This window comes from Ursus maritimus, unplaced genomic scaffold (genome assembly GCF_017311325.1).
Source record: "Ursus maritimus isolate PB19 unplaced genomic scaffold, ASM1731132v1 scaffold_21, whole genome shotgun sequence".
NCBI classification, from domain to species: Eukaryota; Metazoa; Chordata; class Mammalia; order Carnivora; family Ursidae; genus Ursus; species Ursus maritimus.
The window spans coordinates 42,508,577-42,534,385 of record NW_024424564.1 but is presented as its reverse complement, the minus strand read 5'-3'; the positions used below and the strand labels follow the sequence as shown (position 1 = coordinate 42,534,385).

Below are 25,809 nucleotides of genomic sequence, written 5' to 3'. Positions count from 1 at the left end.
GTGGCTCCATAAACAGAGACTGCGTGGCTGAAATGGTCCCACTTCCCTATAATCTGTCCCTTGTCCCTAAAAACATCGCAACACTCAAGCTCGATCTCCCAGATACTCCAGCCACAGTAGCACAAACTTTTTTTTATCAGGCCAGACATCCTGATTTCTAGAACCACGCACACATCCATCATCATGACATAACACTATAACCGGCACATTGGGAGACATTTTCCCACGGTCTGTATATGAGCGTAGAGACCAAGAATGGTCTTGCAGAGAGCACAGACCCCCAAAATGGACTGTTTTCTCACATGGGCTAGCCCATGTTCCTTCCAAACATTTCACCTTTAATAGCTGTGACATTTTTGATGGGAAAGGACAAAAAGAAGTAAGGAAGGGAGTCACTCTGTAGAGGTTTTGAAAGGTGGTCTGTTGTTTTTTGCTTTGCTTCAAACTTGGACCCGAACAAGGGCTAGCATTGTCCCTTCCAGGCTAACCTGGTGAGGCTGAAACATGGCCAAGAGCCATTTGGTTTGTGCCGAGGTGGAGCACAGTGAATGGGGTGGATGGATGTAGCCTCAGGGGACACTGCCACCAGCACGAGAAAATACCCTAGTCTTCCTCCTGTCGCCATGGTAACATGGTACTGTAGCCTAGCTAGGTATAAAGTCAGCTTTCCAGGGAAACTGAATATACATACCCTCTCTCTTCCATTATGCCTCGCTGTCCTCCTCATTACTGCACTCCGTCCAAACGTCAGGCCTGCCAAGGAGGCAGGGAGGATGGGCCTTCACTCGCTGGTAACAAATACCGTAGCAAACCCCGGGCGGGAGCTGCCTCCTGAAGTTCCCTTTGGAGTTTGCAGGGGAAGGAGCCCGCAGGGAAAGCAAGCTGGCATGAGTCGAGAACAGGGCACATTGCTTGGCACACAGGTGTTCAGGACACGTTTTAGAAAACTAGGAAACTAGTAAAATGTACACCAAGTATGAAGATTGGAGAAAAAGGCTGTCTTTAAATGAGTCTCAGTATGAGGAAGTCACGTGCCCAGGAACAGAATCGGAGTCTGGAAAGGAATGGGAGCAGAGTCGGGGGGCCAGGAGGCATCCCCCGTGGTGCACATGGCCAGTGGGGAGAAGTAGCCACAGGGCCACCAGGGCCAGGAGCCAGAGGGACACAGTGCCGACATCAGCACCAGTCACAAGAGGCTGTGGCGAGCAGACCAGGATGATACCAAGGCTCGTACAGCAGAGAGCAGGACCAAGGGGCCCCGTGCAGACCACACAGCACACAGCAGCGCCTCCCAGACAGCCCGGCCCCAACCGGGGGCACCCCGCAGGCACCTCGTGTCCCTCTGGAACCTGCCCCTCCCAGAGCCAGGGGGCAGACAGCTTGTGCTTTATTCAGCTTCATGGAACGGGTCAGTGGCTCGTTCTGCTTTATGAGTTTAGCACCGATGCCAGGCCGCAGGTCAGGGTTAGCGTCGAAGCGGTTGAGTCAGGCTGGCGGACGCAAGCAGTGGCTGACTCAGGAGCTCAGGGCCTGAGTGCCCTTGTCTGGTATCGCGCGTTCTTCTTCACCCTGGAGAGCACGCCGGCTGGGGACTAACTGTACCGACAAGTGTCCAAAGCTGTCCCTGACTCCCACACACTGATAAAATTCAGAGGTTCCGTCTAATATTTGGACGCTAAGAGAAAGCAGCATTTGGGGTCTGATTGGAGACGAATTGGAAGTTTGGGCAACAAGCAAGTCACATCGGTCCATTAACCAAACAGTGCAGAAAGGGCACAGAGGCTCCCTTGTGTTTCCGCAGACAAAACACACAGCCAAAACAGAGGAGACCCAGACTCTTAGATGCTGGGTTCAGAGCTCTCTCGACCAGCCAGGAGGAGGAGAATGGCCAGGACGTGATTTCTGAATCGGGGGGGGGGGGGGTGTTCTTTTAAGCGAAAACCAAACACCAAACGTTCCTTCTACAACGCATGTGTGTGAGCCCTTCCAGCTCCGCTTTGCCTTCCATCGTCTGTGTTCCAGCTGCTCCTCCCTCCTGTGATTCCCATTTCCAAACTCTCGTAGTGCAAGTATCTGCTCTCTGTGGTCTTCCATTGAGCCTAGAGCAGAAGCAAGTTAGCCCTTGGAGCCGCCGCCCGGGGAAGGAGGCCCCAAGCATCGGGAGCAAAGGCAGGAGAGCCGGGCTCCGTCAGCACAAGAATTACGGAGAGAGGAGGCTGAGCAGCCATCTCAGGAACTGGAGCTCCAGGCAAGAGTGAAAGAGGACAAAATTCAACCATTTTTACAGAGGGAATCGCAAAACCTTACATTGGAAGGAAAGGGTACCTCCCATGATTTGATGTCCAGCCATGCCAAGCCCTATCTTCCATTTATAAAGAAAAGGAGGGGACACCTGGGTGGCTCAGTTCGTTAAGTGTCTGCCTTCGGCTGGGGTCATGATCCTGCAGTCCTGGGATTGAGCCCCACATCGGGCTCCCTGCTCAGCGGGGAGCCTGCTTCTCCCTTCCCCTCTGCCCCTCCCTCTGCTTGTGCTCGGTCTCTCTCTCTCAAATGGATAAATAAAATCTTTAAAAAAAAAATAAAACTGTTAAAAGAGAGAGAGAGAAGGGGAGAGAAAGAGTGAGCTCCCGTTAGTAAAATTAACGGTAGGGGAAAATACGGGGCCATGGAAAGTGGTTGAGGCTCCAAGCTACTGAAGGACCGCATCTTCCCGTGGCGCTCCACGCTATCTTGCCTCCGTTCCAGTAAGATCGCAGTGTGGGTGCTGCCGCCAAACCATGATCTCACTCTCATGACCCACCAGCAATACACAGAGCTCCACAGTGTCAGCCGAATGCAAAGAATGTAGGATTTTACAAGCTTCTAACCATAAATTTAGCTATTCAAGAGAAGAGCTTTGAGGCTGGCTTAAGACTTTAGAACAAACCACTGTTCGAGGACTGCAAATTTAGGCATATGACACACCGCCAACATCCTCAACTAAGAGATTGGTCACGTTGGCCGGGAAGTCCGAGGTGAGGTGTCGGAGAGAGAGAAGCCCCTGCATCCGGGTGACACCAGCACCATTCGTGGACCTCTCAAGGACCCTTCAAAAATGACTGCATTTTGCAAACGCATTGTTTTACAGTATTTGGTGCTTCTGGTCATCACTATGTCCTCCCGCTACACACACACACACACACACACACACACACACACACACACACAGCAGCCTACCACCACAGATGGCCACAAGAGGTGTAGAGATAGAGAAGGGTGTACTTGGACCCACCAAAGCTTCAGGTAATTCTTTAGCCCAGACCCAATTAAAGCCACATTGCATCTAGTGGACACTTATTTTTTAAAAAAATTGTTCTATAGCTCAGATATCACAAAATACCACAGAAAGAAACGTCAAAGCCCCAATCTTTTGCCTATATACATTAAGCTACTAAAAGGTGGCATGGCCTCTAGAAAAATCCTATTATTGAGTGCATTTTTTTCACTGTGATGGAAATAAAAGACTATATGCGTAGCAAAAAAATATTTTCACATGTATGTAGGACTCAAAATATTCTTGCAGCATAGAACATTCCAAGCCATTTCCTTATATGCAAAACAGACTTTTTAAAAAGCAGGAAGACACTGACAATATTCCTATTGTCTGCAAATACTAATAGTGTTTTATTCCTGTGTTGTGATTCAGATTTTCATTTGTCACTACAGCATGTTTCTATAGTTGTATGATAAGACATTTGTGTTTGGCCTTTTTCTTGTAAGACGAATAAATTCTGAATTTTGTGTATTTTAAATCTTAAAAGCAAAATGTTCTTATAATAAGAGGCTCTCTTTGAAAACAAGTACTTGACCAGCACTTAAAGCAGTAAAACTGATGTTAAAAGATGTCCTCTACTCAGATTACAAATTAGGCACCAACTGTTCCAAACACAAGGAAAAAAATCGTTAACTCCACTCCAGAAGAAGCCAGAAACAAGAGTCCCTGTAACCCAACGGTTGTCAGGAAATGCTGCTGCAGAGCCCAGAAGTTTCACCACAGAGCCTGAAAAAGAGCTGCAGAGAGCAGGTGGACTGAGCAGGCAGGTGTCCAAAGCACCCGCCCCAGGTCCAGTTCAACCGAACTAGCTTGGCTTTTACTCGTTTTCTAAATCAGGCTTCTGCAAACCGTTTGTTTGAAGAAAGGGTGCCACTAAACACTAACTTTTACAGAATCCCCCGCAACAATCTGATGACACTGAATAGGTTCTCTGATCATGTAGAAACCTCCAAGTAATGTGGTGAAGCTCTTCTGAGTATTTATCCTCTATCTTTCTGTAATAAAAATCAAGACTGCCATATGATTGATACTTAATTTTTTTAATCTGGTGCAGAACATTTATCAGTGAACAACCTTCACTCGGGAGGGGAACTCAGAGGGGGGAGGTCAGTAGCCAACTATTTCCAAGGCCAACCCGGTCATACAGGACCCTCTGGGCCCTACCACCCCTGGAGCTTTAAGTCTATCTACTGGAAGGCCACTGTGAGTACATTCTTCACCATCACAATCAGAAAACCCTAGAGATCAGCACTCCAACAAGATGACATCTGTGGTTTTAAAAAAGAAAAACCAAACAAGCTCCAGAAGTGAGATTACAAATCAATCACATGAAAGGTAGCCGGCCGTCAGTTGGCCAACCCCTGCTGGGCCTTAGGGGAAATCTGTCACTCGGGCCTCCGCGCCCTGGCAAGGTGGGGTTAGGTCCCGGAAGCGGGCCAATTGGATCAAAACGTGGTCTGAGTGGAGGGAACTGGCCTGGTGTCTCCCCGGGCCCAGGGATGAGTGAATTGATGGGGTCCCCAACAAAGGGAAGTGTTAATCTTTCATCATATTCTCCACCAATAATTCCTGGAGGAAGGAGAGAGCTGGGAGGAAAAGGCCTGGGGTGCCAGGGGCTGGGGCAGAACGGGATGGGGTGGGGCGACGATGGCGGGAACAACACGTGGCGCCCTCTCTGAGCTTCTTTTCTTTGTTTGTACCTCTTCCTGTACAGCTGTAGAAACACAAGCACGAGATATGGTAAGTGATCTGGATGTTTCCCCAAAGTTCCAATTTGCTTCCACTGCCCTCTCTACACACTTTCCTTTTCCCACACTCTGGAGCAGAGGGCCCGGTTTCCATCTGCACGCGTAAGGCAGTAGCTGTAAGGACAAGGCCGAACGAACTGCTCTTTAACCACCACTGCAACTGAGCAACTGCGCCGCTTTGGAGAAACACTGAGTCCCAAGCAAGGATAACTGAGTGACATGTCCTTCCACGACTGCAAGCTAGAGCTCTCGAACGAATATGCAATTTTAGGTCAGCTTTTCTTGAAAGTAGAAAATGTAAATATCTACTGAGAATATCATACCGCAAAATATAAAGTTAAGATCCTGGGGGGAGGGGGGACAGCATTTAAATTCACTTTTTCACCTAAATCATGTTCCTAATGGATCTCAACTTAAACCACAACAAAAAAGAGATGCCAATTTCAGAGGCTGGCCCATCTTCCTAAAGAGCAGTGCTGCGAGCGGAGAACACAGTGGAAGACTCTTCTCTAGCTGCCCCCCCCCCCCCGTTTCTCTCAGTCCTGCCAATGTCTCGTACAGTAGGCGTCTGCATGTACGACATTTATTCTCTTCATAACATACTAGTCTAATGAGCTGAACCGCTGGACCACTCCCACACAGAAACTCCAGATTTTTTTGCAACAGAGGAAGAGAGAATGTTTTATATCAAGTAAAGGTGAAAAACAATCATTGCAGTAATATTTCTTCTTCCTATGTAATTAAGAAAATGACAAAGTCTAAGATAAAAGTTAAAAACACTTTCATTTACTGAAAATTAGCAATAAATTCAATAAAAACAGATTTCATACATAACAAAAGTGATAATATGCCTTTAACGTATTAACTCACTAGTTATTTCTGTGCTTATATTAACATTAACTTTGATATTAATACCTACTTCTTTCCAATCTGTGTCCCGAGCTCTAACAGTACCATCTACAAAAAAAAAAAAAAAACAGAAACAAAAAATAAGGATTTAAAATGCTTCATACGTCCAGCATTAAACAGCACTTTTTCTTTTGTCCTAAGGAAACTGAAGCTTACACACAAAGCACAAAAAGGAACACAAATCATTTGTTTACCACACCCCGCAGGACCCGCACCTGGCACCTGACTCAGACCTCGCTCTCTGGTTGAAGGCAACTGTCGCCATTCCGTGCGCGCGGGAAGTCCATGTGCAGATGCCCTAGGGAACACGGAGGCCCTCCGGCCGCTCTCTCTGCCCAAGCGTCCCTCGCTGCGCCTCCTCCCCCAGTCTCATCTGGGCATAGCGGCTGCTTCTAACCCGACTTTCTGTGACACTGACTGGGTGACACTCTGGGCGCGCATCGCAGCCCATCATTACTGGAGGAAGCTGACTTCAAGTTTTCTTCCATGTCTGGGTTATTTTCTCCCAACTCGCAGAAGTATGACCACAACAACTAAGTATTTAATATACTTATTTACTTGAAATATGTGAAATGAGGAAAGAGGAACCCCTTCAACTTTAAGTCTAATGAAGACTTTAGATAAAAGAGATGTCTTCTTGGGAAGCTATGGGCATGGAAGGAAGATTTTATAAAATCTCCTGTCCCATAACATTATGCCCACAGGGAAATTCATTATAAAATCTAAACCCTCAGCTTACAGATACCAGATTATGGACCACAATCTGGAAATGAGATAGAGACTGATTGCATTTTATATCTGAATTTGAATATGTACGTAAAAGGGCTTTTTTGCCCTTTTTATCACAGCCTGTTTTTCAGCTAGTTCTTCTACATACTTTGGTCATTCTGTCTTTTCTTCTTGACTATAATTGTTTTTTTAAAATTTTAGATGATACTTGCTGCCTCCTGGAACAAATGATATTTTGAACTCTGGATTCAGGGGCATAAATAATGTAGAAAAAGGACCTCGGGAATCAAGGAGAAGGACAAGGAAAACCCAGATCATTCACTTCTTACGTTTTGAGGTTTTAAAGAAAAAAAAAAGTTTTTTAACAATCCAAATGACTCTACATAATATTCTCAATACGAAAAGAAAAGGAAGGGGATCCACCTGCTAGATTTTTACAGCTGCCAAGAGGGTCCATTATACGTAGCACCGTCACTCACACTTTCTTGACGTGAACCACAAATACTTTTTTACATTGCAACGCAGTATATACCTATATGTACATAAAATGAAGTAGAAGTTTACAGCTACTTTATAAAACGCATATGGGTTTTTTTTTAGTGACCCATGACACTGATTTCATGACCCACCTCAGGGTCAAACCAATTTAAAAAAAACGCTGACACGCAGTAAAGAAATTCCACAATCAAGCTTCCAGGCCTGTATCTGGAAATCTTGATACACCAGGCAAAGGACTTTTACATTTGGGGTGACTTCTCCCCACCCCAAGTTCCACAGTCATCACTGCTGCAATGATCACCAGGTCACCATAAATGGGACTATATGGAAATAAAGCTTCCCTAGCAATGTGCCAGAGAGAAGCAAGCAGGGCTCTCTTAACTTGTACACACGGTCACAACCATGGGATTTTAGAAATGCACCAGACTGCTAAGTCACATACGGAGGACGGTCTAAAAAGAAAGAATGAACCTGAAATTTTTCTATCCTGAAATATTCTACCTCGTCTATTATGCTATTTGTGTTATGGAGAACAGAAAAAAGACTGGGAAGAGTTTTCAGGATACAGGCAAAAGTATATGAGGCTTAGAATCTCCTTCCAGCAAGGCTACAGGTTATGATTATTTGCAACTGTTAATAAAAAAAAAAAGAGCCTACGACTAAAAACTTTTCGCAAGCTAAATAATTAAGACCTCGGTAAGAAAGAGATTAATATGGCATCACAACAATCACCTCGAAAATCCCGCAGATATAAACATCTCCACAGTAGCTGGTCATTTGAAGCAATAAGGAGGTCACGACAAACTGCAGACAAAGAAAGAACAGAACGAACATCCAAAAGTCGGAAGATCCGCAGCTTCAGCTCCAACGGAAGGACTACCAACCCAAATACATCTGGTAGGTTCAGTGCTGTAAAGAAAAAAAGAACAGGCATCACTGAGTAAAGAACATCTAGCTTTCCCCACATATTTAACGAAGTTACCAACTTGCTCCTAAATGACAAATTAGAGGGTAGTCTCCATTACCCAAGTATGTGACACGTACAACAAACTTTTAACCCCAGGTCGACCAGATGGCTACTACTACTTAGTCCCTTATTGCCTCTATATTTTAGTGGAAAGACAAAAACTTTTTAATACAAACCAAATGAATAACTTTGACAATGGCCTCCCTTGTTTTGAGCAATATTCAATCCACAAAAACTTCTCTATTCAACTACAGAAAACGGGTGATTCGCTGGCTTTTATGTCTAGTTCCCAATGCTGCCACTTAGTAGCTGTGTGCCTTTGGACAAGTTAAACTATAATTCAACTCCCTTATCAGTAAGATGGGTGAATAGTACTGCCTACCTCCCTGAGTTGAGATTAAATGTGTGAATACACACAGAGTGCAGTCAAGTGTTAGCAAGTACTATTATTTGTGGTCTAGCAGGCTAGGAAAAAAAGGGAAGGAGATAAATTTCAGAAGTCAAGGAGGGAAAATAAAAACAACGTCTTCCAAAGTCAGATGAAAATGATTCAGTATTAGCTCCTTTAAACAGATGTGATACTGTTCTCCACTAGCAAAGATAACTGAAATCCAATTAGGGTTTTAAAATTCACATTTTTCTCTTCCATTACCACCACCTAAAGAAGAAAACTAAGATAACAGCAGCATGGACCATGCAACTGGAGACCTAAAGTATCTCAATATGGGACTCCCAGGTGCTTCAGTCGGTTAAGCATCTGCCTTCAGCTCAGGTCACGATCCCAGGGTCCTGGGATCGAGTCCCACATTGGGCTCCTTGCTCAGGGGGGAGCCTGCTTCTCCCTCTGCCTGCTGCTCCCCCTGCTTGTGCTCGCTCTCTCTGACAAATAAATAAAAATCTTTTTTAAAAAATAAATAATAAAATAACTCAATATACAGATAGCAAATAAAAGCCAAGTATCTATTTGTATAAATCTGCAGTTATTTTCCAGTTAAAGGACTGTGGCAGAACAGGATTCTCATTTTCTAGCCTCTAATTACACTTCCGCACCGCACTGCCGTCAGGCTTGGCCATTTTGATTGGCTTTGTCCAATGAAATGTGAGTGGAAGTGGCGTATCACTTCCGAGCAAAAGCTTGAAGATCCAGCATGTGGCTGGGCCATTGGCCTTCTTTCTCCTCCGCTACAAGAGCATGCCCTGGAGAAGCACTCCTCCCTCAGCCACAGCTAACCCCCATACAACAAGTACGTGAGTGAGAAGAGTGTCTGCTTTAAGTCACAGAGGTTTTAAAATATTTTTTTACTACAACATAAATAAGAGCTAGTTAATGTAAGAATTCTGAATTATAACTTAGTACTAAGTTTCATCATCTATACAATGAGAATAAAATCTCCTTCAAAGTTGTTAGCATTAAAAAAGAATGCATGTGAAATACCCACGGTACCTAGCAGACAGCCCCCAATAAATCATGTTTTAAGAAAACTTCAGCCCCAATTTACAGGCTATACATTATTTATGTACTTATTGAATGTCTAGTATGGACCAGACCCTGTGTTAGGCCATGAGACCACAAAAGTGGACAAGACCTCTTCCCTGCTTTCAAGATCTTGAAAACCTGAGGTGGAAAGAACTTATATCAACAAATATGATACAGTGGGAGAGGCTACAATAAAGATGCACCAAATGCTGAGGAAACACAAAGAGGAAGTAAGTACCAGGTAAGGAATTAACGGTAAAGCTTCGTTTCAGAAGATCAGAATTTCACCAGGAGGAGAAAAGAGCCAAGAGTCCCATGTCAGAGTCACAAGCATAATACATGAACTGTTACTATTCTGTCTAGGCCGCCGGGCCTGTGATCATTCATCTTCTCTCACCTTGTCGGGTAAAAGCCAGAAGAGGATACACCAGCTGGTCTTTGAAGAGACGAGAGAGCTTCTGAAGATCTTTGTATATCTTGGCTACACTTTCCCCTGGAATATATTTTTTAACGAAAAATCAAAACACAAAATCAAGTGGCAAAACCTGAAATGGTATCCTCCACTGTTAACAAATCCAAGCGGTAAATTTTCACAAATAATTCCTACATAGACAGACATGAACCAAAGTCTCTAGCAGATGAAGAAACAGTGTGTGGCTTTGGAAGTTCAATCTCAGATGTAAAGCTAAAAATCTCACGGTTTCAGACTGAGCTGTAGGCAACTGACACAGCCCACAAGCTACAATTATAGTGGGAACCGTGTGGGCTGAGAATCGCACACAACATGATTTCCTGAGCACCTGCCCAGCTGCCCAGGCTCTGGGAGTGTCAAGTGGGGGCCGCTCTTCAGGTCCCAGCAGAAGGAGAACGGTATCTGTCCCGTGAGGACCAGCTGTCGGCAACTGTGTCAAGCACTCTTCAAGCTTTCACATCAGTAGGAGACAAATACTCTGACCCCATTTTAAAAAAACAGGACAGGGTGGGGGAATGGGATAGACCGGTGATGGGTAGTAAGGAGGGCACGTATTGCATGGTGCACTGGGTGTTATACACAACTAATGAATCATCGAGCCTTACATCGGAAACCGGGGATGTACTGTATGGTGACTAACATAATATAATAAAAAATCATTTAAAAAAAAAAAATTTTTTTTTAAATAAAAAAAAATAAAAAAAAAAATAAAAATAAAAAAACAGGACAGATACTAAAAGCCCATGCAAGGCCTCACCGTAAGTGGCAGAGCAGGGTTCAAACCTAAGTCTGGCTCCAACGCACTCATTTAGGCCACTACACTGCCACTCCAGAGCGTGGGCTGCCATCACCTGGACACTGTTTAGCACGACGGAATCTCGGGCCCTACCACAGACCTAGATTTTCATAATCGGAACCTGCATTTTCACAGGATCCCAGATGATTCACCTGCATGTAGACTGCAGCAGGGGAAGCTGTGCCAAACGCCACCCAAGTCCCCACTGCAGTTCCGCTACACTTTTACCGGCACTGAACCCTCTGAGCCACGCCTGTTTGCTCACCTACTGAAACGAGGTACCACCAATGCACCCAAGAGTGGTTAAAATGCAAAGCTCCACGCACGGTGCCAGGTGTATCACAGCTCATCAGTTTATGCGTGCTCCCGTCCCATTCTGTAACTAGGTACCCCACTATCTGTAAGAAATCAAACACCCTTCATAATTTGATTGATAGCTTCGTCTTGACTTGAAATCAAATGTCAAGGTATTTAACAAATGAATTTGGTTTAAGGCTTTTTTTCAAGTATGAAAACTGACTTTTTTTTTAAATAATTTTTATTTTGTTATTAGTCACCATACAGTACATCCCCAGTTTTTGATGCAATGTTCCATGATTCATTATTTGCAAAAACTGACTTTTTTAAAAAAGCTTTTTCCTTATCTATTATAAAAGTGATCAGAAACTTATAAATAAGTAGATATTAGGTACTCTAAGTCACAGTAAAAAGTAATTAAAATGTCAAATGAGCAGTGTTCTATACTTTTACCCAACATGAAAGTACTATATTGAAAATATTTAATACAGTCTATAAACTTACTATAATAGAACAGTATTAATTTTCTTCCTCCCCTTTTACTTCCTTTCTATTTAACAGAAATCAGATAAGAAATATGAATCTAAGCTGTATTAATATAAAAGAGGTCTTTAAAAAATAGGCTTAGGAAGGGTGCCCAGGTGGCTCAGTCAGTTAGGCGTCTGCCTTCAGCTCAGGTAATGATCCCAGGGTCCTGGGATTGAGTCCCATGTCAGGCTCCCTGCTTAGCGGGGAGTATGCTTCTCCCTCTGACCCTCCCCCCTCTTGTGCGTGCTCTCGCGCTCTCTCTCTCTCACTCCCTCAAATAAATAAATCTTTTAAAAAAAAAAATAGGCTTAGGATCAAATCTATTCTAATCCTAAATTCCACCACTTATTAACTCTGTAAACTTGAAGTAATTTAACCTTCTCTAGACCCTGTCTCCTAATCTGTAAAATGGGCATAATAACCTCTAGTACTGTGGAGTGCAGAGTATTTCTACTCCCCATAGCAGGTCTTTCCTAGTATCAACAGGACTGAAGTGTTGTGGCCAAGGAATTTCAAGTTTTTCCGGTCCCAATGGTAAGACCATCTTTACAGATTTATCAGTCTAGTTCGTGTACTCTCAACAGGGGCAGTGTTGCCCACAATGGGACAAAAACTGGTTCTTAGAGGGCAAACAGAACAAAAACCCTAGCTATACCATTGGTTTGTGTCCCTCCAAAGGGCCACAGTACACAATGAAAATACACTATAACTACAGTAGTAAAATTTCATGGGAGAGAATGGGTGGGGGACGAATTTTCTCCAGTGGCTCCTCAGGGGGTTGATAATGAAAAGAAGGCTGAGAAAACACTGGTCTAGGGTGATGTTAAATGTTCAGAGACCACTATACAATATGTATCCAGACATCCCCTGTTGCCATCAGTTTTGGTCCATGGAAGTTCATGGAACTCAGGGCCTGATGTCTCCAGGGAACTAACAAGAGTAAGTCTCTAGGCCTTCACAGCAAAGACGGAGATCTAGGTAGCCTTCCCTCAAAGACACTGCTGTCAATGTCACCGCTCCACGGCGCCACGCCACGCCACAGCTGGACTGTAAAACCCTCCCAAGTTTACCAGGAGGGTGAAATGGAGTAGTGTCTGTCAAGGCGCAGGTCCAGCACAGAACCAGCACTTAAAGACAGGAGTTCCCTCTCCACCCATCTCCCCTCCTTCAACTGCTGACCTGCTTCTCATACTTTGGATTTAACTGAAAAAATAAGAAGGAAAATTTGTCTCTGCACCTACTAATAATCTTACAGAATACAAGCAAAACCACGCCTCGAATGTAAACTTCCGGTACTTCCAATCTGATCAAACAGCCAACAAATGTATGTCGTTTAAATTAATGATTCCAAGTAGTTTTTCCTCTGATAATCTTCAATAGTGAAGGTGCTTCGTGTGGTTTCCACAAAACACAGATCCTCTCCATACTGGTTAAATACGATGCTGGAAAAATCTAAAGATTAATTCAGAAATTAGGAAGCAGCAGTACAGTGTGGGATGAATTACAGGCTAGTGTCATTCCATAACGGCCGTGCACACATAATCCAGCACTCCAAGACCCTAGGAAAAGCAGGAAAGAAACAGATACTCTGCAATGGGTCTTAAATTTGCTTTAATCTCATGCAGAAATTTTCAGTCTCTCAGACATTACACCTTTCAGTTTTCCTAAAGTGAACCTCTCGAAGCTTCATCCCCAAAGTTCAATCATGCTTTTCTTACCTGGTTCTGCTTTGCAAATAAATGATTCTGGCAGCAGCTGCAATCTCTTCACGCTTCTGAGCTCACTGTTGATCTTTAGTGTAGCTGTAAATAAGCAAAAGAGACAAACAACTCCTGTCAGTTCGGCAACGGCCTTCGTGTTTTAGCTCGGGCCTGCATCTCCCTGCCCAACATACAAAGGACACGTGCAGAACACAAACTGCTCTACGCTATTTCCTTCCCTCGCAGCGAAGTGTGAACCTGCCACCAGATCAAATAAAATCACTCTAAAACACCTTTAAAAACTAAAGTATGCACGCTTTATACAAAATCCACTAGGCATTACCGACAGCAGCTTATTAGTAATTGAAAGATATGCAGCAAGGGTAATAAGAGACAGTTAAACATAATAAAATCATTATTTCTGACAAGACCACTAAAAACTCCATTTATTTTTTTTTAACCCTTGGCAAGGAGTCTTCCCTTGTTTATTAAACGAATCCTGCTAGTTTCCACAACATCAGCTCTTTCTAGACCCAAAGGACCACTATTCTTGCCATCGTCCGAGGGTTTGGTTTCACCCGTGACCACAAAGGCACACTTCACCCCATTCCATGCGAGAGCCCGTGCTGTGCTTATGCACGTGCGCGCTGAGCAGGAGGTCCTGGGTGACAGAGAGACCGAAGGACACACTGCTCCTTTGCAAAGACTCGAGCCTGGAATGGCTGGCTGCCAGCAAGTCCGTGAGTAGCCGATGTGCCGAGAGCAGCACAAGAACGAGAGAACAGAAACTAAGGAACCATCGGGAGATGTAGCAGCCATTCCCTTTACGCTGTGTATCCTGAAACCAGTGAACAGAGGCTACGATACGTGTTGTTAAAGAGCTTTTGTAAGAAACAGAGGCAAAAATGACCACCTCACAGTCGCTACTGGGCGGCTTCGGCCTCGCAAGCTCCAAGGTGGTGGAGCAGAGCACCGGGTGAGGCAAACGGCTGCCCGTGCATGGACGCCCCGCTGGAAGTGTCACGTGCTCACTGGATGAACGCTGAGGGGACACAGCTAGTCCTCCTGCGTCGGGAGTCACATCCTGACAAACGTGGAATACCACCAAAGCTGTTAAAGCTGGTGAAACGGGAGACTTGAAAGGAACATTTCAAAGAATCTAGTTATTAAAGGAAAGTAGCAGAAATCACATCACAGGGGACCTGGAACGACCTTTCATTTCAAAGAACAAGACAGGGTAGAATGGTAGTTTTCAAAATAAATTTTTGCAGAACATTTTTCAAACAAAATTTTACAAGGGACCTCGATACACGCAACAGACGAACATGGTGCTGCTCCAGGTTTAAGTGGCGACTCGGGGGCTAGAAAGCCCCCTCCACCTCGGCAGCGCCAGCAGCTGCTGGGACTCGGGGCTTGAGCACACCGCAGCAACTGCCTTGGCTACACGAAAGGCGAGCTGTCCTGAAAAATCAAAAGTGCAGTCATTCCAAGCTCATCGTACGGTCTTATCTAGCTAAAGGGATAAACCTCAAAAATCACAACAGAGCAGAGAGGATTCCAGTCACTCCACGGGCTCTGCAGAACGTGTGATTAGGGGACTCTTCCACAGACCACCAGTAGACGTATGGACTTCGGGCGGCATCTGAGCTAAAATGAAATACAAAAACGGAACGAGCTGCCATCCCTGTGAAACTGCCACTGTGAAAGACAAGTAGACAGAGCAACACTCAGAGTGACCTCCCTGCAGGCGCCGGGGCCGGGGGGGGAGCAAGCACACACGCACGCAGGCAGTGCTCAGCCGTGTGTCTATGCAGTACCGTTCAGAGACGCCAAGCGGGATACAAAGTGACCTCAAAAAAGTGACTTCAATCTCACCTCTTACCATCTCTCAGCTCCAGACCTCAGTCAAAAAAATAGGCATAAAAAAGTCATCTGTGGCACAAAGAGCTCATATGTAACAGATCATCTCACCCCGATGATTACAACAGCCCCAGAGCAAACACATCCCAAGGTGAGGACAGCTGAAGGGTACAGCTGCCCCAAGAGAGAAGCCTGACGCCAGAACAGCAACCCACGTCGTCTGTCACTTTCCCGGCTCATGTGATCCGTGGCCCAGGGACTAAGCAGAGAGGGGAAAGACTCGACTAGATCATGAGAGCCAACCACCGAAGCAGCTAGACGATGTCTGGAGAGGAACAGGTCCGCTCTGGAGAACTGACAACCGTGACTGTGCTGTGCAATTACCGTTTATGACGACCAGGGTTCCCAAAGGCACACAGGTCAGAGCCGCAGAGCCGCCCTCGCAGAGAGGATGCGTGTACTGCAGCCTGTACACACCGCCCGACTTCCAGCGCTCCGGCATGGACAGAGCCTTGGCCTCAGTCCCCTGGCGAGTGAAATCAAAGAGAAACAATGAGGAAAAGGGTTACTCTCAAAGAGACTAAAAATCCAAGAGGCCCCTAACTTGTCTGGAAATAAGCATCCCATATGGTCCCCTTAATAAAACTTGACAAATCATTACTATCGTCATTAATAAAATTTTAACAGAAAACTGTTACAATATATTATCCTCCATCAAAATGTTTGTTCAAGGAGATATAATAACATCAGAGACAGGGATTGAGTTCTCTCTTCGAACACTCACTTCTCTGCCCAGCAAAGCCGTATCATTATTCAAGACCCACAGCTCAGTTATCATTTTGTTTGTGAGGCCTTTCAAAAAAATCCTGCTTGTCATTCTTTTATCCCCTAACACTCTGTTCATATTTCTACTGTTACACACTTCTATGATAAAACATCACAATTTTCTTTTTATTTGTTTCTCTCCCCAACTTATGGACTCCTTGGGGACAAGGACTTATCCCGGTATCTTTATACCCAAATTCCTGGCTCAGGGCACGGCACCCTGCGGGTGGCAATGGTCACTGCACTGCTCTACATCTCTGTGACTCTCACATGGCCCACGGACCAGCAGCATGACTACTGCGTGGGCGCGTGCAGAGTCTCAGGCTTCACCCTAGACTTATTAAATCAGAATCTGCAGGGGCACCTGGGTGGCTCAGTCGGTTAAGCATCTGCCTTCGGCTCGGGTCATGATCCCAGGGTCCTGGGACTGAACCCCGCATCGGGCTCCCTGCTCAGTGGGGAGTCTGCTTCTCCTCTCCGCCCATGCTCTCGGTCTCTCTCAAATAAATAAATAAAATATTTAAATAAATAAGTCAGAATCTGCATTAGTAAGATCTCCAGGTATCCTTAGGCACATCAAGGTTTGAGAAACTCTAACCGTTCTCCCCCGTGACTCTCTGGCATCCCATATACATAGACATCTCTCCTAGAATTTCACCAGTACAGTATGACAGACTGTAGACTGTCTCTCTCCCCCACTCCTGGACTATAAGCAACCTGAGAGCAGGGACAAAGCACTGCACCTGTCACTGGTAAAAACTTACCAACCGATGAATGAATGAATGAATGAATGAATGAATGAATGAATGAAAGAAAGAAAGTAAAGAAACAATGCCCCTCTTCCTAACTGAATCTTACTAGATTATTGACAATTCAGAGCCATTAACATAAAAATCCAGTGACCCAGCCATCTAGACATACCCATCCCACTCTCCTGACCACAGTTTACTTCATATTCTCATACATAATCTTTTATCTTTAATACAGAAATCTAGAAAACCAAACTACCCTAGTGATGTTTATCAATATGTCCCCATTCCCAATGGGAAACTAAAACCCTAACAAGATGTTTGATTTCTGCTTGGAGTCTTACCTGAGGTATGTAACCTGACTCCAACATGAGGAGATGTACCGATACTATCAAGGCATCACTGGCGTTAGAACAGTCAGCAGACTGATACAGGATCTCTAATGAATGTGGCACTTGCCCTTCCTCCGATTCACTGCAGAGCATCGGTTCGGAGGGGAAGACACCTGCGCCCTCTTCCATATCCACAACATCTTGCACTGACCCAGCTTCGAAAGGCTGACTAGGCCCCGACTGAAAAAAATAACAAAAACCATGAATTCATTAAAAAGACTTTGGTTTTTACAGTTTACTTTGTACCCTAAAGTGAACTCAGATTAGTGCTCAAAGCCAAAGCACATTATTAGTTTCAGAAATGGGACACATTTTAAGCAAGCCCTCCGAAATAAAGGAGCTGGCAATCTACTCCTCCACCCTGAATTCCTCATCTCCATTAGTTCTGGCCAGTATGCCAAAAACCTGGGCATCGACCTAGCCTTCGCCCTCCACCGCCCTAAACTCCACCTCCCATGTGATGGGTCTTCAGAGTTCCACTGAATTACCTCCTAAATATCCCTAAAATCTGCCCCTACTGCTCCCCAAGGGTACCTCAGACTCCTTTACCTCCTGGCTTCCAGAAACAGCCTCCCCAAGTATCCATGACTCCCCTTTGTTTTCCAAGACATTTCACCTGCTGCCAGAGCTTTTGACGATTAAGAATTCAACCATGTCCCATGTCCCAGCTTAAAACCTCCCAGTATTTCCCCAATGCGGATAGCAGCATGTCCCTGAATTGTGCCTTGGAACATAACCCTCAATGTCCTCAGGAAAAGAGAGTTCTACAATCCATGAAGTTTAGAAAACACTACTACATGCGATAGGCACCAAACTTCACCCTACATATTCGCAAAATACACTGGGGCATTACAGAGCTCTGCCATTTCCAATAACAATAATGTGTGCACAACATTTAGCCAAGAAACACCACCCTCCTTCCTCAGTGCTCAGCATCCCCTTAACACCTACTTATGATCTCAGAAAAGAAGTGTTTCATAGACAACATGCTGAGAAACGCAGGCCTAGAAAATGAAGTCCAAATGGCTAAAGCCTCCTAGCATACAAGGCACTTCATCACTTCCTCAGGTTCCTGATTCTGTTAAGCCCACTTCCTGCCAGTCCCTCCTCCCCACGCCAGCACTCCCACCTCTGCCAAAGAGGCAGCACGAACTAGTAGCCCGCCTTGCAAAGGCCTTGACTGCTGCCCTTTACCACACTGCACCGCACTTTCCCAATGACACATCGACATCCCACCAGGACTGCAAGCTTAGAAAGGAACAGACTCCGTTTCACCTACTTTTATAATCCCAGTACAGTACCTGGCACACAGTAGGTGCTCAACAAATGCTTGCTGAACCAATGTTAAGGACAGTATCTTACAATTTCTTAATGGTTTTGTTTTCTGTGTCTTCTCGTTTACATCATACAAATTCTATAAAACAGGCAAGTCAAATGATGTTGCCTTTTTAGACATGTTTTAATTGTGACTCAGATTAAATAACATAACCAAGGCTGCCAGCTAATAAAAACCTGAAATGAACCAAGATCTCCAGACTCGCAGTTCAGGCTTTCAGATACAATACACTGCTTCAGTAAGACTATGTTACCTATTACTTTTGCTCAGGTTTGTTTCCTACACATGTACTCAACTCCTGATGCAAAACACATGGTTCTTCTCTTTAAGTTCATATTTCCATTAAGAAGGGATAGAGGAAATAAGAATTTATGTAGGATGAACGAAAGGGTGGAAAAATATAAGGGAGCAAGAGGCTGTTCTTCCGAAATCCCTGAGGACCTAGTCCTTACTGGCTTATGGAAAAGATCCAAATTCATTTGTGAAAACTTACAGGCCAATGACAATTCGCACTATCTAAAAAGGAGGCTCCATGGTATTTCTGAACAAACAGAAACTACTTATTAAAACCATTTAACACCTAAATTATGAAGTACGAAAGCTCTTTGCTTCTTATCTACTCTACCTAACTTCTGGCTATTTACTGCTTACTGACAGTTGAGTGGGAGACAATACATGTGGATAAAATATTTAAAAAGAGTCACCCTAAAACTGATAATGCCATGGGAGGAAGATATCGGAATTCCCTGGTGAACTTATCAAACCTTACTCCCACTCCATTAGAACCACTGACATTCTGAGCCGTTCTGATATGATATGAATACTTATCATATTCTTCATGCATGTGAAAATGGGAAAAAATGTTCAGCACCGCTTCTCTGAACAGATCACTTGTCACACCATTTACGAATGATAGAAACAAGTAATTAAAATTCAGTTTAGGGTTAACATTGGGGTCTGATACCAGGTTATCCCCATTCTCCATCAAAGACTCAACAGGTTCTAGGAGAATTCCCAAATATATGAACTAAGAAAATTAATTTACACGTAATTACAAGAGTAAAATTTTCCTATTGTTTCCAGTTTTACCCAGCTATTTTCCCTCACTAATACTTCGTTCTGCAATCAGCAGATCTCACTGCTGCGAGGGCTTACAGCACACTCATGAGATTCCAAGCTCACCTTCAACACTAATGTTTTACCGTCACCTATACAAGTCTTACAATACAAAACAACATGCTTTTAGAACTGAAATGACTAACTTGAAGCAGTAGTAATTTGTCAAAATTTTCCAAAAGGAAGCTAGTCACATATACTATGAAAAGTTCTTACTGGGCATTTTTACAAGTACATTTTACAAGATTCTGGACCCTTCCACCAGAATCTCTGAATAAGTCTATCAGCAAAGAAGATTCAGAAGTATAATTTAAATATGTGGCTAAATATTCTATTATTCCCTAGATTACCTCCCTGAAGCAGAAACACTGAGATACATAATAATTACTTTTAAAAATTCATATAAATATGCTGAGCTTTATAAGGGCTTTTTTAAACTGCTTAATCTCTTTGGATACTATTATTAAAAATATCTGGGGTGCCTGAGTCGGTTAAGCATCCGACTCTTGATTTCAGCTCAGGTCATGATCTCAGGGTTGTGATATCGAGCCCCGAGTCGGCCTCCACAGTAGGCGTGGAGCCTAAGTTTCTCTCTCTCCCTCTCCCTCTGCCCCTCCCCCATCCCCCTGCTTGAGTGCACTCTCTCTAAAAAAACTCAACATAGATGATTTTCATACTTTGCGAATCTTTTAAAAAGCATTTCTTAGTATCTGTCTATACTTGATGCCACTCACAAATGTTTAAGGCCCGAGGAAAAAACTAAGCTGAAGTGATATGTATACACACAAAAAACAACGAACACGATGGCATATATATTAGTATTAAAAAATTAAGTAATATATGTGATCATTTGTGCCATACAAGGAACCAAAGGCAGGATAATAAATAATGAGGTTTTACAAGGCAATAAAGAGAATCGATACTAAGAAATTAAAGACAATCATTGGGCTGTGGCTGGCAGGGCCTTGGAAGACGGGCAGAGACAGGAGAGGGAGGAAAGGCGGTGCATTCCAGGCTGGAGGAACAGCAAGAGCTAGGCATGGAGCAGGAGGTAGACTGCGTGTGCGTGTGCATATGAGAACATGTGAATGTGCAGGCTGGTACAGGGAAGATGATAAAGAGTCTGGTCTGACTGGAGAGAATAGTTTACTAGACGGAAGAAGAGAAATTAGCTCTGAAAAGCCTTAAAAACTAGGTATAGGAAGAGAGACAACATTTTCGTTCTCTGTAACATGACAGGGTTAAACTAGAGACAGATGGTCTTTTCAGCTCAAAAATTATAAGCACAGGTATATCAATGACGCAGAGTTACTAAAGAGCAAGGGAACAACATAATCGAAAATGTATAGGGAAAAGACGAACCCAGAGAGCAGACTGAAGGACAGACACTGGAAGCCTGGAATGGAAAGGAAGAACTGACAGGGCTTGTTAAGTGGCTGGATATAAGAAGTCAAAAATCATTCCAGGGTTTTAAACTGAGGAAAACAGTGGTGCCACCAACAGAAAGGGCAGCTGGTTTGGGAAGAGAACATGAGTTCACATTTCCAAATTTACGTCGACACAGAGTGTGAGATAGCAATGCTTAAAACCCAGGTATAAATGTCCTGCAAATAATTTGGAAGTAACTGAACTCTATACAGCCTTAATGAGTGGAGCAGACCAGAGAAGCTAAGCTGGGAATCACGAGCTTAGAGCCAACAACAGGAGCCAAGGGACAATTTGTCTGAAGGAGTGAATGTCTGAACAAAATATGTAAAAACTGGGTTGTTCAGAATGCCAGTAAGTACCAGTCCAGGCATTTAGCAGTTTGAAAATTTCAACAAGAATATAATCTTCAATCTACTAATAATAATTACCTCAACTGAATTCTGTATCATTCAGGATATTCAGTATGCTTTATCAACTACCCCATTTCTCATCTTGATATTAATACCTACCATACTGTCATCATTCCAGACATCAGTTTGGGTTGCCTGTCCTTGGAATGCATCACTGGGCTGTTCATCCTGTGTGCTGGACTGATTGGAGCTGGCGGCCAAAGAGGGTTGGTCATTATTCTGGAGTGAGGAATGCTCTGAATCTGTGGATGAAGGTAAGTTAGGTGCTGGAATGGCATCTTCAAGAATCAAACATATCAAGTCCCCAGAAACAATCCCATATGAAGCCAAGGTCTCTTCATCTCCAGTGAGGGCATCCTTGTTGTTCAATGTGATTGCAAACCGGGTATCAGAACTGCCAAGAAAGATGGATAAGGATAGTAAGAGCTACCTACCATTACCTGCTACCATTACCTTCAATAATACACTTAGAACATATAAAAGGTACACGGTATGATCCTGGAAGAATTAAGTAACGAAAACAAAACAAAAATAAAAAGGAAGCCAAACTTTTGCAAAAACTATCAAAATTACTTGTTCTTATCACTGAATGCTTAGGTTATAGATTTCTAACGGCCACAATTCTAGCCTGGGGAGCAGGATACAGTAATTCTCTATCATTAACCCATGTTCTCACCAATTCTAAGGTACACACTCTACATCTTTTGTAATGCTGATATCTTTGAAACAGGGATGCTTCTTAAAACTGATGACACAACACAGCTTAATTGCCAGCAATCTCTCCTTTAGTGTTACATAAAACGCGCATCTTAAGATTGACAGCATCTTTGGTCAATGAAATAGAGTCTTTTTAAAATACAAACCGTGTCACATCATTCACCTGCTGAAAATCCTCAAATGGCTTCTCTTTGAACTTGGAACAGAATCTTTAACATGGACTCTGATGCCCACCATCTGACCCCTACCCACTTCTACCTCATCTACCCCATCCCCTCAATCACTGTTCTCTATCAATGTAAGCTTTCTGTCCCTTCCTCAAAACAGATGAACCTCACGGCAGCCTCTGGGCCTCTGCATTTGCTCTTCCAGATCTCCAGATGACTGACTCTCATCATTCAGGTCTCAATTCAAATGCCACTTCTTCCAAGATGCCTTCCGCCTAGCCTCCATCACTCTACTCCATTCTCATGTTTTATTTTTATTATAACGTCACTATTTGAAAATTCCACATTTATTTATCATCTCTTCTCCACCCTCACCACTGCACTTTAAGTTTCATAAGGTCGGTTATCTTGTCTGTCCAGTTCAAAACTGTATCTCCAGCACTTGGCAAATAAAAGCATTTGTGGAATAAATACAACCAACAGACATTAGTTGGGAAGATGGAGCTGAAAGTGAAATCAGGGCTCCCAAGTCATTGTCTTTACAGAATAGTCATATTATGTCTGTTTCAAAATACTAGATCCATGTCCCAGATGAATATTCACAATCACAAAAAGATGAGTATGTAGAGGACAGAGTATAAATTCATCCCTCCCAGTGTCAAATACAATGTCACCTTTCTTACTGATGACCAGTTATGTGTGATGTCTTTTATAATGAAAACAGCACAAATCCAAAAACCCACGGCTAAACAAGTCAAGAGCTCCAATTAGCCTGAAGGAACGAACTCTCCTTTCCATATCACAGGCTCTCTGATTTGAGAGAATAACCATCATTTCACCACATACGGGTGAGGAGTAATTAACAAACCATTGCACATTTTATAAGGCATTTACACTCAACAATGCTGACTTCATTACCTTTCTGAGAGGTTAACCAAGGATGAAGTCCTTTGAAAATCATGTTCTGTTTATTCTTGCAATGCTGCATTTTCAAAAGTGCTCAAAATAATTTTTTTTTCACATGTAAAGACACTTTGTCTTACCAATTAAAATGTCTTTGGTAGAGCAATTACCGAAGTTTTGCTTATTAGAAAATGAGTAGCTATGCTTCAGTTTTCAAACCCTTTGATAAATGTGGAAAATCTGCCAGATGCCAAAAAAAACCACCATCCCAACAGAAAAAGAGAAAAAAGCCTCAAATGTACTATGTGTTTATGGATCATCTGTCACAGCAAAAGGTTTGTTGGTTTTAAAAGTATCTAACAGAATGTTCATTCAAACATCTACCCGTAGAAAAGCTAAAGAATTATATCATTAATAAAAATGTTGGCCTTCCCTCCCCATGTAGAAAAAGGGAAGAGCTGAAAATTCCTAAAGTACATACAGCTTTTCAGCGGAGGGGTTAAAAACTGGTTTTCTGAAACCGAAAAAAAAAATTTAATTCATCAGAAAATGCCATCTTAGAAACACCAGGCCTTTTAAAAATATTTTATGCCAGTCCCAGATGCACTTGCTCAGAGAAGACACTTTAAAAATAATAATGTCCTATGGTCATTTTAAAACTACCCATTTTTATAAAGTGAAGATACTTTCAGAAGAATGAACTTACTTTCAGAAGCTGAAGCTTACATTCCTTCCAGTTAACCAGATTCAACTGTAAAAACAAACCCAAAGGAGAAACTAACTTGGGCTCTTGTAAAGTCCTTTCAAGACTGCCCCTACTTTTAAAAATAATATTAATAAAATACGTATACCTGTGTGTGAAAAAATCTTTAAAAAATAAGTTACTTTTGAAGATTTCTGGTGGGGTAATGGCATCAGCATACAAAATGCTTAGGTTTAACACCAAGAAATAACAACAGGCATATCACTTAATACAACGCTTCACAGTTATGTCAATACCTCATTTTTAATTTGGAGAAAAACAGGCTTACTTTTAATATAGTGCCTTAACCTGAAAAATGAAAGGGGAGAAGTTCATAATATGGTCTCATTTTACTCTATTCCCTAAAGTCAAAGTATATAAAAGTCTCATAAAAAGGGTCCACTTAATTAACAGAAAGGTCTTCTTTTGACGAATTCACTTAAAAAGCCCCCAGAGACCCCCTTTTTTTGTTTTCTTAGCACACTCAAATTCCAAATTCGCTAGCTCGGTATGTGAACAGGTCCACCCTTACCTTTGTCCCTCTACCCCCAGATTACTGTCCCCAGAAAATACTGTCTGTGGAAACAAAGCAGTCTCATTTGCAGCCCCGTAAATTAACAGCGGAATCTGGTCCGTTATTTCTCAACGTCATTACCCCCAAACTGCAAGCTCTCCAGGGTCATCCCACAGCCACCGTTTATCTTAGTTTTAGCAAAAAAGCAACAGCTCAACCAGGGAAATAAAAGGCTATGAAGCACGCCGACACCCCGTACTGTGTAAAACTCTGCAGCGGTAAGTCAAAGTGCTCCCCGCGGGCCCGGCACGCGCACACTCAACACAGCCTCAAGATCACGGCCGCCCCAGCAGCGGCCCGCTCGCAGGTGGCCTCGGATGGAGGGCCAGTTTCTAACTTCTTCTAGAACTTTCCTGACTTTTCCCTGGAATACTGCGACAGCTGGAGATAGTGAACTTAAATCCCACAGAGCCTGGAAAGGTCTACCCCCAGCCGAACCCCTGCGCCCCGTCCTGTCCCTGGTTTCCTCTGCTGCGGAAACGGAAGCCAAGGCTCACCCTGCAAGGGAAGGGAGCCCCCGGGACGCTGGGCCATGTCCTCCTCGAGCCGGGAGCCGGCGAACTACAGCCCCAGCGCCCGCGCCCGGTCTGCGCGCGTCACAGTCCCAGGGACGCCCAACCCGCGACGCCCCGCTACCGCCCGGCCTCACGTGACAGCCGGGGCGGGCGCGCGCCCCCGCGCACGGCTCCTGGGCCCGCGGCGCGGTCCCGCCGCGGCCGCCTACCTGAAACCCCAAGCTGGCAGCAGGGCCTGACTCAGGTGCGCGCGCAGCTGGCCCAGCGTCGGCTCCGCGTCTGGCATCTCCAGCGGCCCGGTCCGCTTCTGCAGCCGGACCCGCAGCTTCATGGCGGCGGCGGGACGGCCCCGGGGGCCCGGACCCGGAGGCGGCGACGATGACGACGGCGCGGCGGTGGGCCGGGAGCAGCGACTACCGGAGCCGCTGGGGTATTGAGGACTAGCGCACGGAAGGCCCTGCCGCGGCCCCTGCCGGCCGGTCTCTAGAACATGAGCGCCCCGCCCCTCTCTTGACGGCGCCCCCTAGAGCCCACCCCTCCGGCGGGCGACTGCCGAGCCTGACCACTGGGCGTCTTGTGATCGATGACTCGGCGCGCAACGGCGCCGCCTAGGAGGGAGAGGCGCACAGTGCGCAGGTGCC

General features: G+C 44.3%; 1 protein-coding gene across 2 annotated transcripts; it reads right to left on the bottom strand.

Annotated features, from left to right (window-relative positions):
* Positions 1 to 4,337: 4,337 nt before the first annotated feature.
* FBXO7 (F-box protein 7) lies at positions 4,338 to 25,669 on the bottom strand. 2 transcript variants are annotated; one of them, XM_040637425.1, is made up of 9 exons: positions 25,378 to 25,669; positions 21,650 to 21,944; positions 17,213 to 17,440; positions 15,679 to 15,820; positions 13,453 to 13,536; positions 10,039 to 10,134; positions 7,930 to 8,106; positions 5,981 to 6,018; positions 4,338 to 5,027 (listed from the first exon to the last, which is right to left on the bottom strand). In XM_040637425.1, the coding sequence occupies exons 1-9, from the start codon at positions 25,497 to 25,499 to the stop codon at positions 4,638 to 4,640; spliced, it is 1,572 nt and encodes a 523-aa protein (XP_040493359.1). In that variant the 5' UTR covers positions 25,500 to 25,669; the 3' UTR covers positions 4,338 to 4,637. The 2 variants fall into 2 exon arrangements, with proteins under 2 accessions (XP_040493359.1, XP_040493360.1); XM_040637426.1 differs by lacking the exon at positions 25,378 to 25,669 and adding an exon at positions 25,151 to 25,283 and having other exon boundaries at positions 21,650 to 21,792.
* Between the last annotated feature and the right edge of the window lie 140 nt (positions 25,670 to 25,809).

Coding starts and splice junctions, on each gene's coding strand:
- FBXO7 (XM_040637425.1), bottom strand. CDS start 25,499: ATGAAGCTGCGGGTCCGGCTGCAGAAGCGGACCGGGCCGCTGGAGATG. Junction 8,107..10,038: donor TCTGGCTTTTACCCGACAAG/GTGAGAGAAGAT, acceptor TTTTCTTTACAG/CACTGAACCTACCAGATGTA. Junction 6,019..7,929: donor ATATCTGCGGGATTTTCGAG/GTGATTGTTGTG, acceptor TTTTTTTTGTAG/ATGGTACTGTTAGAGCTCGG.